Source organism: Sinohyriopsis cumingii, chromosome 1 (assembly GCF_028554795.1).
Source record: "Sinohyriopsis cumingii isolate HCF-2022 chromosome 1, ASM2855479v2, whole genome shotgun sequence".
NCBI classification, from domain to species: domain Eukaryota; kingdom Metazoa; phylum Mollusca; class Bivalvia; order Unionida; family Unionidae; genus Sinohyriopsis; species Sinohyriopsis cumingii.
This window is the reverse complement of record NC_142961.1, coordinates 107,179,303-107,197,733: the sequence shown is the minus strand read 5'-3', so window position 1 is coordinate 107,197,733 and position 18,431 is coordinate 107,179,303. Positions and strand designations below refer to the sequence as shown.

General features: G+C 31.9%; 1 protein-coding gene across 2 annotated transcripts in view; it reads left to right on the top strand.

Moving 5' to 3' along the window:
- The window catches only part of LOC149807528 (uncharacterized), a 49,754-nt gene extending 34,386 nt beyond the window's left edge, over window positions 1-15,368 (top strand). For both annotated transcript variants that reach the window (XM_089967423.1, XM_089967413.1), the window contains 5 exons: window positions 719-873; window positions 2,902-3,046; window positions 5,800-5,958; window positions 7,786-7,916; window positions 9,153-15,368. In XM_089967423.1, the coding sequence (XP_089823549.1) occupies window positions 719-873; window positions 2,902-3,046; window positions 5,800-5,958; window positions 7,786-7,916; window positions 9,153-9,225 (663 nt within the window). In that variant the 3' untranslated portion in view covers window positions 9,226-15,368. The remainder of the gene's footprint in view (window positions 1-718; window positions 874-2,901; window positions 3,047-5,799; window positions 5,959-7,785; window positions 7,917-9,152) is intronic.
- Window positions 15,369-18,431: the final 3,063 nt, after the last annotated feature.

Genomic DNA, 18,431 nt, shown 5'->3' with positions numbered 1-18,431 from the left:
TTTCCAGCACAGTTCGAGATAGTGCAAACAAATTATAGAGATAGATACTCTTAATATTTATATTTTTAAAACAAGAGTTGAGGAAACCTACTATTTGGGGAATGTTAAATTTCCCCAAAAATAAGACATGCCTTTCTTAAATGAAAATATGATAACATGACCTTATTCTAATCTTTGAGACATAAATCAAATTTAGTTTTTTTTTGTAAACGAAAAGAAACATCATTAGCAATTTCGATTTGTGGAAGCAGATGTTAGAGGTGAACAAAGGGTCTATTATCATGTTTCATATAAAATATCAATATATGTATTGTATCAGTTCATTATCTTTATTTTATTGTCAACATCAAAGTTATTTTTTTCTTGGCATATTGTTTAAACAGGGTAAGTTTCTATAAACAATATAACGTGTATCTCAAAGAAGACTTGGCATAAGTAAGATATTGCCCAGTAAAAAGTTACAAAATGTTTTATTTGTTAATAACATATACTCTTATTAAAATATATTTATTTGTGAACCATGTTATATATTTCATAAAAGTTATCATTGTATTCACATAAAAGAATATTTTGTTTATGCAAAATAGTATCGTGCTTAAGCAATGAAAATATTTTTAAAGCAGCATAACACATTTTGCTAACAAACAAATCAATCTTTAACAATAGTGTATCTTGTTTAAAAAAGATACTTTCAAGTACATTAAAAGCATCTTTCTAGGTTGCTCGAGATGAATGGTTACGTGGTAACAAAGACGTAGCACCAAACGGTGGAGTGATGCGAACGTCCATTCTTGGAGTCCATGATTGGTGGGATACGAGAAGGGTGAAAAAGAACGCTATGGACATCTGCAAGACGACGCATTGGGACCCAAGGTTTACATTTGCATTATGTTCACATACACATACATCACTCTTCCACAATGGCTACCTCTCGTCATATACCTTCCCTATGTCAAAGTAATTTCTGCCTTCCATTCTTGTCGATTTTATCTGTTAATTATTTTCGTTTCTTCATTTAAAATTAACACCAACCCCACCATTGAATTATCATAATTAGATGAAACTCCATCATAAAATTATTTGCTGTAAATGCAGTATTCTATAAGTAATCTTTTATCTCTTTGTATTTTCTGGTCTTTTCTTTCGTTTATGTGGATCAGATGCAACATTATCCCATTTTCATCTAATGATTAATATGCAATGGCAAAGTTATCATATATTTGATTTATGTTTTCCTGGACAGATTTGACTTTTAATTAGAAAATATTGCACATGTGAAAGATAGTTGCCCTTTTGTTTCAAGCTTTTATCCAGCATCAACACTTTATAACTTAACAGTGCCAAGAATATGGTCAAACTTTTTCTGGCAGCATCTATATGCCTCTTCTAAAATATAAAAATTTAATTTACTGACTGAATGTAGTGTCAGTTTTGTCTACTGGGCACCACGACAACCAGGAATGAGAATCATTGGCAGTCCGGTGTTTTGTTACTGATCAATGTTAGCCTAGCCTTTGTACCGATAATCATCACATCCTTTGCAACTACATTTTTTCACTCTTGGTAATATTCCAGATTCATTAAATTGCGTATCTTGTCTAAGAGGCAATGATAAGCTGAATAACATAAATTAGACTGCATCTCTCGTGTCTCAATCTGAAGTCACCTACATCCTACCCAACCAATGATTTTGTTGCAGTTATTATATCGCCTTTGGAATGATCAAGTCTGTGTATGTCTTTTGTGAAATTGTCAGGTAAAATGTAGGCGACACACGTTCGGCACATTTAGAGTATGGTGCATTTTAACATAATTGTAAAATCCCCCATACCTAGTTACACGTGCCAATGTTAAACAATAAATGAAGAGTCTATATGCATGTAGATTGACTGTTACTACTGAAGTACCACCGTATTGATCTATAGTGTAAACTTCATTATGAAGTCTGGACTGAAATTATTTGGAATAGTGCACAGTCATGTCATCACTGCAATGTGAGTCAATTCACAATTCAGTTTCATTTATTTTAGCTAGTTTCAGAAATAAACTATAGTAGGACGATAGTGGTATTACTCAGACAGATACTAAGCTCAATCCGAATTGATTCTGCTACACAAGAATGTGACCCAACATTTTGCTCCTAGTTACCAAACAGTGTTCACACTGAAATGGAAATAGTGTGAGAAAAATATAAAACCATTGCCATTTGGCTCCTCGTAATAGATTCTCAAACTTTTATGTGCATGATAACTAAACATTGAAAATGTGACTTGTTCCAGAAGGCTATTGAGGATACAAGCAGCATAAATGTATTTAACAGATTGATCATAGAAAATACAACTTATTCTTCTACACTGTGCAAATTATAAAAGGCAAGAAGTCAAAACCCCATATTCATATCTTTGCACGTTATACTTTAGTGCCTATAAAATATGTTGTAGGGTCTGCCAATACATATCTTAAATTTCCAGACGTTTGAAGGAAGGGAAAATATTTTAAATATGATGTGAATTATCTTTCTCTGTATTCTTGTCAGTGCGGGTAGAATGTAGGCAGCTTTGGAAGAATTTAGCTAGTTCTAGTCCCCCTTACCCATTTCAAATCATGGAGATTTCAGCAAAGTTCAAATTATCATGGGAAAACATTTAACTTGAGGGGGAGATGTGTTGCAAGTAAATTAAACAATAGCATGCTTTTGTTTCCGGCATGATTGGATTGTCATGGAGTCCACTTTCATCCTGGGAGTTTGTGATTAATATGTCTTAAAAACAGTACCTTAAGTCAAATAGTGCCCTATGTTGTTCATGTATGATGAAGAATGAAAATATTTACTCCATTCTGGCAAATGATTTAAGTTTCAAGGCCAACAGATTACATAATTGTTTGTTTTACCCATTCTAGATGCCAAGCGTCAGCAGTAGCCGTCAGCATGGCCATAAGTTTGATGCTTCAGAAAAAACACTACAACGGGAACGGGTTTATCATTAAAAATCTTATAGACGAAGTTTATTTGTTTGCTTCTACATGCTTGAAAACGGACAAAGAGGTAACTATTAACTGTAAATTACACTTCCTTATTGGTCGGGTGATAGCTGGAACAGGAAACAAAACCACCAGAGCAGGTTAATATTTTTGAGAAAAACAGAGAAATGGGGCAAAAACAAACCAAAGTGTTGTACATTCTTGGACGAGGTTTCAATTTAAAAAAGTCTGCATGCCTTAAATTATACTGCTACTGTTATCTTAGTAAAGACAGGATATGCCAAGTACTTGATTGTTGTTTTTGTTTCAATGGCATTTTAGCTGTTCTTATCATAATTCATGGTTTGTAATATATTTTGATTCACCTTATTAATAATTGTTTGAGAGGTATGGGAGGGGGTGGCTATCTTTCTGTAATTTGAATGAAAAAGATGTTTAAATACTATATTTAGTTGTAATTTTGCTTTAAATAATTATACAGGCTTATGTTGCAGTCCTTCTTACATTCTTCAATAAAATTAATGGAAACTAAACAGAGCTGTATAAGCTAGCAAATCATTTAGACCTTTTAATGAGATTATGCAATTTGAATGTCAACTACTAAGACTAGTTCATTTCGAATGTAAAGAAAGAATTTAAGATTTCATGTTATGTACTTCATATATACCTGGTAGTGATTTGGAAATATAATTCAAGAGATACTCAAACAGTATTGGCTAACCGATAATCCATCAATTTTAAAAATGAAAGTAATCATTAATGAATGCCATTGGAATCAACAGAATTGTGAAGCTCTTTATAAGCTTCCTTGATTTCGAGGTGGAGTCAGAGTGCGTAAAATTTTAAAAAAGCACGGCCATCTCACATTTTAGAAAAATAACACATTTATGGCAGAAGTTAATTGTTAATATAATTAAAGAAGTTAATGGTTAAGGATTGTGTAACTCTGGTGTAAATGTTGCTGTTAGGCTTGATAAGTAGTTAATACATTACGTTTGCCATATCATCCAATAATCAGCCAGAGATTTCAATATGTGACCGACAGTTTGTTTGTGTATCGATCAAGGGCTGATTCAGTGGTTGATAATATGAAAGTATTGACCTTTTTCTCATACATCTTTAAACAAGTAACAATTAGAATTATTAGGCTGTATTTTAAAGGACATTTAGAGATCAACATGTGTATATTTCTTATTTGTTCTATCTCACACTTTTTTCCAATCACTATGGAATTGAATGTAAACGATGTAGGTCACATTCAAATCTTTAAACAATTCATAATTGTACACAGTGTATTAAAAAGAGACATGAATAATCAACAAATGTTGTTTAGACTTCTGCAAATAAGATAGGTGCATTTGATGTTTTGACCTACTGTGTCTAATTTATCATGAAAGAAATAGGGGCATTGAATGTACAGCCTGAAAACATTGTTGATGGTTTTAAACTTTTTTGGGATGTTTTTAGTTGATAGTTGCATTGTGCCTCTCAGACTACTGATTAATGGAAGATTCATAATACTGTGCGATATTCTCGTGTCACCCTCATTATGCATACAAGTACATGAGCTTATTTTTTTGATCATATCGTCCAGTTCTGAGATATTTTTCGCTTGCAATTGTCAACAAAGATCTCATTGAATCTGCTGTGAATCCGCCATTTTCCCTCTCAGAATTCATATTGACAATGGTAACAGACTGGTTTATGATTACTTCCGTGATTTATGTGATGTGTGTGATATGATTTGGATTTTTAATGTAGCTTTAAAAAATTTTCAGTCATATCGCAATGTGGCAGTTTATAGTGATGTCTAGCACTGGGGCATCATGCCGCAGACGTAGCGTGATGTCCCACCCTGTCACATTATCCTGACACTGGGCAGACCAGTCCTAACACTAACCTCTTAATGCTGAGTGCCAAGCGAGGCAGCTGTTAGTACCATTTTTGTAATCTTCGGTATGACTTGGCCGGGGATCAAACCCACAACCTCCCGCATCTGAGGCGGACACTCTAATCCCTAGGCCACCGGAGCGGTTCAGAGTGATTTATAAATGGAAACAAAGTAAATACAACACTCGAACAATTCAGATAAAAAGTATATAGGCTGATACAATTTATCAGCCCGGATATTGTAATTATCTTAACGACTATGCTGAATAAAACAATTTGATTAAAATCTGTTCTTCATAGTTCCAGTTGAAGAACTGATGGACACCAGCTAGAGGTCATGCTCTGTTGACCTTGTATTTCGCTAGTCAGTTCACAAGTTCCAAAGTTTTTAAAGTGATACACTTCATTTGAAACATGTCATTGCTAACAATAACTCTCCTCATGTAACATGCGTTTATAATGCTTTATCTGATAGGCTCCTAAAACTGAGTGGAATGGGAATTAAAACAAACTTACTACTCAGGCTTCATCTTTACCTTTATTCAGTCTAAAAATTATTATTATATATATATATATATATATATATATATATATATATATATATAGTTTTATTGTTCACTAGTAGTAGGTGGTAGGCTGAAATTGTGAGCGATAATTTTCATAGCACGAAAGACTGTTCAAATTATATGTTTAATCATCTTTTCTAGAAGGATCTAAGACTGTGTACAATTGATTTAAAGTGCGAAAGTATCACACTCCTTAGCAGTTAATATGTAATTCTCAATATCATTTTTGTATTCATCCAAGAGAAGTAATGGTTAATGTTCACCCTCTTATTCTATTTCTTCTTCTTCATCATCTTCTTCTTCTTCTTCATGTTTGTTATTGTTGTTGTTGTTGTCAGTATTATTGTTATTATTATTACAGAAAAAGGAATTGAGCGCTTACTTGAATTGTACAGATCTTCTGCAACTGAAACTTGATGAAGTAGATAAAATGGGCTACACCTATAAGTGCATGGGTGCTGGATTTTGGGCTCTGAAGCAAGACAACTTTCAAAACGCACTTACTGACATCGTGATGAGTGTAAGTGTTAAAGCTGGAAAATGTGTTAATTTAGCTTCTCATTTTAGTAAATAAAATACATGCATGAGAGAATTAACAATGCTACTACTTGATCATATGGAGACATCTATAGAATGCAACATTAACTTTGAGTTAACTTTGAATTAATCACTGTTCCAAACATTTATTTGATAAAATGTTGCAAATCTTCCATAAAATTAAGCTTACATAATGGATGTAAATGAAATGTGTAAAGCATGAATGACATTTATAATTGCCATCACATCAAGAGAAGGAAAAACAGCACAAATAATTATCACAGGAAAGGGACATAACTCAATTAAAAATTGCTTGTGCACTGCGAAAAGTTGAAATTTTTCAATAAAATAACATTTGAGTGAATTCGAAAGTTTCGATACAGTTTTCAGATCAGATTGCTTACACGTTCTTTTAGAAACAGAAAAAAACAAAAATGGCAAAATACCGCTATTCATAAAATTCTTGAAGATTTATTGCACCTTTCTTTGTGGGGAAATTAAATTAAAAGTCAAACCTCAAGGCACATCATAAATTTACAGCCATTAGTCAAATGTTAGGTTAGAATAATGCTAGGCATATCGATATAAAAGAAATGTGTGTGTGTGTGTGTGTTACATAAAGAAGTGTATATGTGTGTGTGTGTGATAAAATATCTAATATTGAAATCCATTCAGAAATGGAGGCTACAAAGCTGTTTGATGAATTTCTTTAAAATCATATCACTGCTAGATGGATTTATATAACAAATGGATATTATATACAGAAAGAGAGTGGACTGCAACTCATGTAAGCCACTGGAATATTAGAAAGCATATTCTGTGTTATTTTACATACAAAGTTTTTTTCCCAAACTAGTTCTAAATATAGCTTATTAACATTTTGAATTACTGTCTGACTCCAAATTATACCTAAAGTTAAAACATGTTAAAGTTTTGATAGTCAACACAGTACTCACTGACTTATAGCAATGTGCATTACATGTATTAGGTGTATTATATACGTCCTTTCTTGATCAAAATTTATTAATTACTTCACAAATATAAAAATGATGGATATCTTGGGAGAAGACTCTTGACAGTCATGTTATTTTTGTCTAGTTTGGATCAGAGCCAAATGTTGTTTATTTCATTTAGGAATGATTCCATATAACCACTTTAGTGTTTTAAGGCCGAAGAGAACATAATTATCAGCTAGTTCTCAGAATTGTTAGGCAATAATAGTATCTGCAGAATCCAGAAACCAAACAGTTGTGACAGGAAGCAAACAATTTTTTAATTATTCTAATTATTGTTATGCAGTGCCAATATATATATATATATATATATATATATATATATATATATATATATATATATATATATATGGAAAGGTTAAGTTGAATGAGATTAACAGTTTTAAATCACTAGTTTTAAATTATAATTACTATTAATGCAAAGAATTGGACAATAACATTTAATCGTTATTTTCATGTACAATTTTGAAATTTTGTATTGGCAGATCCAATTGATTTAAATACTACTCAGATTACGAACACTCTGTTAAATTATCCTAATAAATTATCGGCATACAAAAATATTGCAGCAAACCAGCATGAAACAAATTAAAACAATGTAAGAAAACTAAAGCTCCATCCCCTCTTGGACAAGGCATTATAAAAATGAAATGAGTCTCTCCCTTATTATCAAAATCGATGTATTCTATATATTCACATTCATATTTTGGGTAATTACAAAGACAAGTATAATGCCTATGTTCAAACCAATTCATCATCAAACCTATCAATTAATTTGAATTGTAAAAAATATATAGGGAGGTGATGCTGATACAAATGGTGCCGTGGCTGGTGCTTTGTTAGGCTGCAAACTGGGAGATTATCAGGCATTTCCAGCATCATGGTTAGAACTGAAACACAAAGCATGGTTAGATGACCATTTACACAGGTATGAAATCATTTGCTTGTATTTTTTCAACACTGTCAGTCGAAGTGTAACAGTTTTGTAAATCAAAACATTTATCTGAACACTACAAACTATTTGATGTTTATATTGGAAACCATGAGGTGTGTATGCTGAAAAATAATGTTAATAATGGAATTCAGTCTTAGTCAATGAAGAACAGTTATAATGCAAATGAAAATGATTAAGCCCGAAATCCCAAAATTGTCTAAGTTGAAAAACTCAAACTCAGAGCTCTAAGGAAATTTCATTGGATCTTAAGACTAGTAAAACTCTCCAAATGTAGACCTGACATATGAAACCAATTCTGATAATTCAGCAATTTGACGTTTATTCCAGTTTTAAATTATTTTTTTTAAAAAAAAACATTTAGGAAGAATGTGAATTTAGTGCTTTTTATATTTGGAAGGGAGGGTTACTGTTTATTCTATTAAAACATGATCACGTGCCAGAAATGTTTTGAAGAAGAGATTTCAACTGTGTTTTCTAACAAACCAAGATAATATGTTATTTCATTTTCCTCATGAGGGGTCCTGAGTAGTCTAAAGCACTCTCCCTTACAGATCACTACCATCTCACCTCTGTCTGCATAGTTTCGAGTCTCGGATTTGGTCAATGTGGGTATGTGAGAAAGCTTGCCAGTAGCTTCTTGTGGGTCGGTGTTTTTTTCCGGGGTTTTCTTGGGTTCTTCCAACACCATTAATACTGGCTGCTATGTATAGCCTATCATGTGCTGAAAAATGGCGTTAAACCCCACAACAACAACATTTTCCTCATTATTGATATCACTTGTTCCTATTATAATCACTCAGCACCTGTTTTCTCTTGTATGCTCATGATTAATAGAATTTCGCTGTACTCAGTATTCGCTAATGAAGGCAGTGTGATATTGCAGAAAAGTTTTAACTCTTTGGTATCTAAAATATGTATGCTCAGAGTAGGGGAAAATTGTAATAATCATTAATTATCCAGGGCAATGAAACAGCATTTTCAAATGTATGCCCAGTAAGGTCATGCACTTTTTTCATTGATGAACTCTGTATATTTGGTTAGAATGACTTGTATCGATATTTTTGCTTGCAATTTACAACAAATTTGTAAAGGGTACTTCTAATTACAGGTAAATAAAGGAGTGTAAGCAGCTAAAGGATTTATCTTCACCTTTAGCAACCATCTGTTTGATAAAACATACCAACATTTATATTTTCACTTTCTTTCCAGTTTCCTCATTATGATGGACAGGAGATATCAGAAAGCGACCCAGAAGTTTAAAAGCCAGGCAAATAGTCAATAAACAGTACGGAAGGTGTAGATTCTGTTGGTTGAACCAAAGTTTTTGAAAGGAGAAAAATAATATGACAGGTGTTATGACAAGTAATGGCTGAAGTAACTGCATATATATATATATATATATATATATATATATATATAAAGAATTAAATGACATTTAACAGTTTGCATTCACGCATGTTTTACATTATTTTGTAATGGCTCTACCTTTCATATATTCATATTTCTTTGTTCCGTTTGAATATGCTTCTTGACATGACTGACCTATTCTAGCAATATTCTTTAAAATAGAGTAATCTGATTGACAGACTGTCATAACATGCATAATATTATTGAAAGAGTCTCATATTGTCGTAGACACCTAAAACTCCATCAGAAAGCAATAAAAAAATATTGATTATGTATCGATTAAAATGAATGTATTCAAAAGGAATGCCTTCATTGATGTGGGCTGCATGCCTGGTTTAAAGTATATAACAATCTGTTCATGATTAGATCTTTTTCTTTTCTTTTTATTGGGGAGGTGGTAAGGTTTTTTTTTCTTTAGTCAACTTTTTCAAATTAAAGTATTCCAGCGAGTTTAGGAAAGAGAATCTGTGACATCTCTTTAATGCCTTTTCAAAAAAGAAGATTAAATAATTTTGAGAAAACAAAAATCAATTAACAACACTTTCCATGAAAACTGTTGATATTCTTATGTTATTGCAAGAAAGCTAGCGAAATTAAAATAAAACATGTAAACACTGTTAGTCATATGACTTACAAATATGACGAAACACAGAATTTTCATCATAGTTCTGTAACATGGAACGATAAACCAAGACTGCAAACACTTTATGTTAAATATTACATTGTTGAATTTGTTCTTTTGTTAAAAACTGCATTTAAACCGTAATGCTCTATATCAATATTTATTCAGTAACAGTAAATACAGCATGCCGAGTGATGACATATGAAACAATACCATTGGAAGTACTTTGATTGTATGCGCCAATCTTATCGATATGTTCTTGTCAATTTACGACAAATGCAGTGTCTTGATCAAATACAAAGGAATTTGAAATTGAGAAATTCACAACGCTTCTTGTCTACTTGCCTACTTCTTATAACAGTCTCCTACTACAATACAGTAACAGAGTCAACATTTTAGTATAAGAAATGCCAGAAATCTGAAGAAAAAATTTGTCATGAATATTACTGACTCAACATTTTATCAACATAATGTATCTGAATACAGAACAATTCAAACAAGTGCAACTTTTGAATTAAGCGATCCATGTTTTTTTAATAACAATGGCACTTAAAATTATTTACCCGATTTAAAAAATCTTATGAATTATGATAAGGGATAACTAACAACATTGGAATCTCGACATTTACATGTTCGTTAAATTATATGATCTGATTTATGGACATAATAATCATTATCATTGATCCTGTTTTCTGTCTTTCTTTGGAGGCACGGGGTAAATCAATCTGCATAAAATAAAATATGTTATTGTTACTTTTCATCAGAATAACATTCATATTGTATTATACCAATTAACAGAGACCTGGTTGAAAATTACTAATTGATATTCTTCTGGCAGGTACTATATTATTAGTTCTTTTCAAATTCTTGTCCGCAAACAATGACAATGTAATTATTGAGTGCAGCACCACCAACTTAAAATGCTTTCTAAGGGATTTAAAATTTTGATGGTTTTACAATGTTTTACAACTTTTAAGTCAACAACAAAGGATTCTGCAATAAATTAAACAATTATACCCTGTAAATTGCAAAGATATGGTCTAGTAAATAAAACTCCAAATGAGTTATAATTCTGAAATATTGTAAATATTTAATTTCTTGTCCCCATCTTGTACTCGTATCATGCTTATCAAATACTCACGCAATCAATTATCATTAATTTAATGTCATAAACTGATCAAAACAAGACATCAGGCAAATTTGGCTAGTTTTTCATTCCCCCAAAAATGGTTAGATGTGAAACAACAGAATTCCTGTAATCTTTTATTTAGTTTATTTAGTTATTGTAAATATCTGTTGTACACGAGACTTTTAAAATAAAATAATGTATAATCTTTCATCAAGAAATTCATGCAGATGATTCAAACAAATTTTTATTCCACGGTGAAGATATTTATTTAGGTGTTGACTTAAATTGTGTAATTGTTGGTTCTTTGTTAAATCAGTTTTTCCAACCTCTGTCAAAGTCGCTTTTGATGAAGTTCAACAAAATATTGTTAAGTATTGCACATTGCCTATGAATCCATTCGATGACTTTGTGAGTAGCTCTGAATAAGACTTCTTTGTTACTTTAAAACTCTAAAACATAATCAGATATCATCTATTACAATGATTTCTAGTATTTTCTTAACATCTTAATACACCCCTGGTAATGCTGTCTGTGGCAATGAAACCCAACCATAGAGAGTGAGAGACAGACAGACAGACAAGTTTGAACAATTGTGGAAAACACACTAGTATGATTTTTCCCATGCACAATATACAATTACATTCAGAATTTCTAACTTCACATGTGATGTGTTACATTTTGGCAAAGTTGCTGAATTAACATGTGTGTTAATTTAAATATCAATATATCTATAAATTTAAATATATAAATATATTATATATTTTCATGATATATGAAAGTGACCACATTCTTATTCTGACTCTGTTTATTTACTCTATCGTTATCGTACACAGATTAAGAGATATGGCTAGCAAGCGAAACAATGAATAAATGTGCGACTGGTCATCTGAACTATGTTTCACACCAGGCAATTTTTTGAGTCTAATACGAAATATAGTCTTATATGAATGTGAGAATTTAAAGTGCTAGGACCCATAGTAATTGTTATTATGACTGTACATGTTAGTTTTGACTGAAACCATTCCCCATGCATAAAAAATGCAAAATAAAATGATCATACTGAGAAATTTTAATTCCTGCACTATTTGTATACACTACTATATCATAAGAGATCTTTTTCCCCATCAATAAATGTTATTTTATAAAAGCGTTTTGCGTAATGGTTAATTCATCAGAGTTTTCCTTTTTGATTCTATAATATTCCCAGGACCTGTTTGAAGAAATCATTCAGTGCAGTAAAAGAAACAACATACTATTTATGTTGTACTTGTACAGTCAAAAATAATGGAACATTATGACATATATGTGGTAATTCTTTCCAACGTTTATCGTACAAGAATAATGTGGCAAAATATAGTTAAAAAAACTTTTAAAAATGAGTGATGTTTTGAAAATGTTCCTCTATACCTTTACCATTACACTTTGAAAATAATGTTATTTAGATAGCATGGCCATTCTAAATGTGCAGAATTGTGAACACTGTATTGACTGTTGCAGTCTATCAGTGGCCATTCACAACAAGAACAAAGTGATTTCAATGGAACAAAAGTAACTGTCCCTCATCACTTTTATATCGAATCTACATGTATCTCCAGGCACTGGCTGAGGAGTGACATTCTTTGAAATCTGGCGCTACACCTGTTACTGTAGCTTCCTGCCTCAAGTCAACAACAGCCAGATGGGACAGCTTCTATCGTCTACTGTTCAATGTCACTCTTCGATGTTTCTAAAACAAAATTAACTATTGATTGAGTATGTCACAAACGACACATGTTAAAATGAAAACAATGTTACCTTGTGATGAAACTTTTGACTGAGGATGCATTTTATATTTAATACTCATGGTGTAAAGCTAGTCTCTAGCAATATATTGAAAAATTAAATATAATTAAGTGTAATTCAAGCCATATTCGATCACCTCCTCCTTCCTCTCCCAACCGAAAACACCCCGATCCCCCCCATGCACACACACACAATCGGTGGCAAAACAAGTGAATAGTCTTAAATTATTTAAATTATAACAGTTCCTAGCAGTAGTTGCTAAATGTGAAACTTTGATGTTTAAAAAAACACCTGCCATTGAATGAAAATGTTTCTTGTTGTCACAATAACACTATAAAACTAAGATGATATTATGAAAAACAAATTTAAACTGACCATTAAGTTGATGTTATCACATAAAACTGGTTCCTTGCTGTATATAAAGCAAACCAGATATAATATTTCTATTTTCTCATTTAGCAACCAAGCATCTAAATGTAACAAGTTCTATTCACATCTAACACTTTTCTAAAAATCACAGCAAGTAGCACACAGAGTAGAAGCTAAATTACTCTGTATCAGAATTCAAGCATGTCCCAAGGATTGTTATGAAAACATAAAGGACTAGTGTTACATTAAGCCACTTACGCTTGGATAACATCTTGTAATTTAAATGCTCAAAAGATGTGATTGAAAAACGTCAGATAAACAATTAGCACATCAACCCTGCCCCATGGCATTACTTTTAAACACATATCCATATATGTTTATGTATACATAAATACCTTTTGGTAAATGAAAGCTTTCCAGGTCCATCATTCAATTTACACATTTCTCTTCATTCCACTAGTAGCAGCATTCAAAACATGGCCTCAAATGTAACTGCTGAAAACATGTCTCTGCGTAATTTGATAGTATACCCAAGCACTTCATGGGCTACTTTAAATATGACAAAACTCGGTTTTAAGCAAGCAATGCCGAAGCGAATTCCGATAGTGAGCTTCAGTACCTAATGCAAACGTTCATCAGATGTAAATGATGCTGTGGTCATTGGCTTTGGCAATTTTAATTCTGATCTTTAATCAAAATAGGTAAATAGATAAATAGCTGCTTAGCAATTCACTTTGTATTTAACAAGAATGTATATAATTAATTGCATTGTTAACCTGCTATTAGTAAGCTTTTCTTATTTTTATTATCCATTGTCGAATCTAGTCGTAACATATGCAAAGCTTCAGAAATATAATAGACTGAATGTCAGATGAGTGGGCATTACTGCAATAATCAAAGTGAACACTTTGACAATATTCACGACCACCACTGAATTAATATTAACAATTTACCGTACAACCTTTGAAGCCCAAATATCTTCACATCAATATAGATGCTTGTTAAATTCTACCAGAAATAACTATTTAAAGTCTTAAAAAAAAACATCAATCCACGTATTAACAGCAATCAGTGCACCTAGAAAGTCGATAGCATTGACAAAAACATGGATTAGTCATTTCGAGATATAAACAAGGCATACTGATATAAATATATATATATACATGTATATATATATATATATATATATATATATATATATATATATATATATAGATATATATCTATCTGTGTGTGTGTGTGTGTGATTATAATTGCTTTTAATTTTTCTGGTCCACAATTGGTACATGTGGTTGTAAATTTAATTTTGGTTCCGAGCAATTCTGTGCTTTTGGCATGATTATGGTCATGACTTCATTCATTTCGCATTGTTGGCCTAATTGCAAAACCTTTTATAAATACGTATTTGGTCAGTTTTCTTTGGCATTTAAATGTTTATTTTGTATTCAGGTCAACTTCTTCACAAGTATAACTGGGTTCAAATGTAACAAATTAGTAACTAAACTGATGGACAATATTTGCTTAACATTCGGGAACAATTTGCAGAACATGTCATATGAAATGAAATAATGTACTGTAGCAATTAAATTAAATCTGCATTCACTATAAATAACACATACAAGTTTATCTCTTACAGAAAATATTTAAATGATTACACTTTTATCACCACATTCATCTGTACATTTGGTAACTAAATAACACATACAAGTTTATCTCTTACAGAAAATATTTAAATGATTACACTTTTATCACCACATTCATCTGTACATTTGGTAACATTAAACTTTTCAGATGACCAAACAAACAATCTCAAGTATATATTTAAGCTGTCAGTAATAGAATGCATCATCATAGAGTCTAAATGGAGCAGGTCAAATGTAAAAGTAAACATATGTTTAGTTCCTGAAAAAATGTGTCACATGGACATGCAGATTTGGGTCACAATATTAAACAGATGCTGGACTGTGGCTCTTGTATTTTGGATAGCATTGTATATATTTCATTGTATTCGATCATGTTAAGGAACCAATTTAAGATTGACTGGGAATGACAAAACATGAGTCGTAGCATTTCTCATTTTTTTTATTTAATAGTGAATAAAACCTGTTAATGCTTACATCTTTTTCTTTTTCCTTGTTTAAAAGCAGAATCTGTCTCGCAAAAAAAATATAATATTATCATTGTAGATTTTGTAAGCCATGTAAATAGTCTCAGGATTCTTTGCTCAGAAATTAATCTTTCATCTCTCACAATACACGTATATGAATGTGTTTTAGTTGGAGAATATTTTAATATTATATGGCATTTTGTACAGCTTTCAGTAAAAATAGCATTCTGCACTGTACACCATAGCTGAACCAACAGGTAAATTTCATGTGATGTTGTGGACATCCTCTATTAGATAATTATATTTTTGTAAGTATCTAACTGGGCAAAAAAATTAAATCTATCCACTCTGAACCACAACATGGAACCACTATGTCCAGTCTGTAACGGGAAAGGATTAAGGTCAACCATGAGGATTTTTTATATTTAATTATGCGTGTACTGTATGATAGTTTGTAAGAAATTTTAGTGTTAGTAAGGGAGATCGAGAGTGCAAAGGTGAAAGCATTATATTTCAAAGCAGAAGTATGTGGTTAGAGGCTTGCTGCTTTTTTTCTAACTGAGAACCACCTGTCTACAAACCTGGTACTAAGAATGCAAGGCAAAATATAGTCAGCAATAAAATATAAACTAAGACCCTGTAGGGTTTAAAACAAGGAAATTGCAAATAAAAGCAAGAAATGCCAATACAAACATGTGATAACTGTGTCTTGTGTGACTAACACAGAAGTATGATGAAGGCTCTATTACATGCAAACTACACAAAGTCACATGTACATGTTACCAATAACATGAAAACAATAAAAACAAAACCTAATTGTGGCTAACATACAAGAATCATTAATAACTATGTTCTGTACAAGACACAAAGCATGATTATACATCACAGACAAAGACACTGACAATGTGGCCATCCCCTGGGAGTGGTTATTGGTGCAGTTTTTATTTAATCAGCCTAGTGTGCAGAATCTAAGGTGGGCATTCTGCAAAGCTTTATAATAAAAGTTAAATATATAAAATATTGTCACATATGTAAAATGTCTGAAGTTAAATGTATCCTGAAATATTGCTAGTAAAATAAATCAAAATTAGGATTTTCACAACTGATCAACCAATTTAAAAAAATAAAGAACTTTAAGCCATAAATAAAAAAACCTTTAATATGTGTTTCCAAGTAGAATGGAATTGAGGAGAATGAATCAGCAAACTCCAATTTCTTGATTCAAAATACTGGTATATCTCACTAACAGATTATATATTATTTGTAGGTAAAAATAAAACTATGTATTACTTGGGTCATATTCTTAGTGGTGCACCCACCAGGACCCTTCTTTGGTATCTAGTTCACTCTAACACTGATCTCATTGCTGACAATTCTACAATTTACACATATCTAGTAAAGCTCTCACCTCCACTGAAAAAAAACTTCAAAAAGGACCTCAACAATTGATCCATTTGGTGTTAAGAAAAATGCAGAATTTATCTTGATGCATCTAAAATGAAATATATGATAATTGGCACAAGACAACACCTATCCACTGACATGGACTTCTCACTCTGTATGGCTCATGCCAGTCTAACATTAAAAACCCAAACTTTTGTTGTGGCTATACTGATCCAGGCCTCAGCCGGAATTCACATATCAATGACTTATGGTTCATGGTCATCAAAAGAATAACCTCCCCAGACACCTAAATTTTTCTGGACATGTATCAATCATTGATAGATTATTACTGTACCATATGGGGAAATAAATACAGCTATAACTGCTCTAGAACTGATAAACTCCAGATTCATAATCAAGAACTAGTTCAAAAGCTTTTTTACTGTAGAGTACTGACCTTTGCAAATCTCTGCCCCTTTCAATATGAAATTGAAATGTCCTTGTTTTATATTATATAGTGTTATTAAATAAATTTCTTCTTGACCAACTGTAATAATATTTTAAAGTCAATCAGTACATAATCATAGCATTGTATCCAGATGATGCATATGTAATTGTATGGGTGAACAAAATACACTGTTGCTCCTTGTCTTTATTTGTATGATTAATTTTACATTCAGAAGTTGTATGTGTATGCATGTGTATTGGTATATCTGAGTTTGTATATATGATTATAGGGGCCCCGAGTGGGAAAGTGGTCTAAAGCACTCACCGTTCTGGATCACTGCCATCTCACCTCTGTCTGTGTGGGTTCGAGTCCAAGGCTCGACTAGCGTGGGTACGTGGGAAAGCCTGCCAGTAGCTTCTCATGGGTCGGTGGTTCTTCCCTGGGTTTTCCAGGGTTCTTCCTCCACCAGTTATACTGGCAGCCATGTATAGCCTATCATGTGCTGAAAATATGGCACTAAACCCTAGAACAACATATATGATAATATTATAATATATCTTGTACATTTATTCAGGATCCCATCGCAGATCGGTATTTCGTTACCAATATGTGATCCTTATTAAATAATCCTATTATTGGTATTATTACTTTTTAATCAACTTCACACACATAATGGTTCATTAGTATGTATAATGGGTTCACTAAATAAAAATAATGTTGGTCCTTACAATAGTGACCATCACATAGCATACATAATCATTTAATTCAGTTTCATTGTTCTATATCTAAAATTTTCAGTTTTTAAATTTGTTGAAGATGCCTGAAGTTCAGTTACACTCATATATATATAATGTATGTGTGTATACATTGAAATGTTACAAGTAACATTTATTTTCTTCAAATTCAAAATATACATACTCATAGCCATTAAAGTGTATTTATTAAATCTTCCTGGCTCTTTAGAAAATTTCCAGTGCCAACAAAACAAGTAAACAAGACCAAGGTAACTACGGTAATTCTTTTCAACCAAAATGTTACAATATTATTTCTGGTTACTTCTTTATTTCATCTTGTCTGAATTGACCACCGGTTCTAAAAACCATAATTTTTGTTTAATCAAAATTAACAATCAAACTACATCTAGAATCATATGTGTGCGAGTTATTAATACATTACTGTGTACCCTCAATATTCTCTGAAAACAAAACAAAACTGTCAGCAAATAGTAACATAAAATAAAA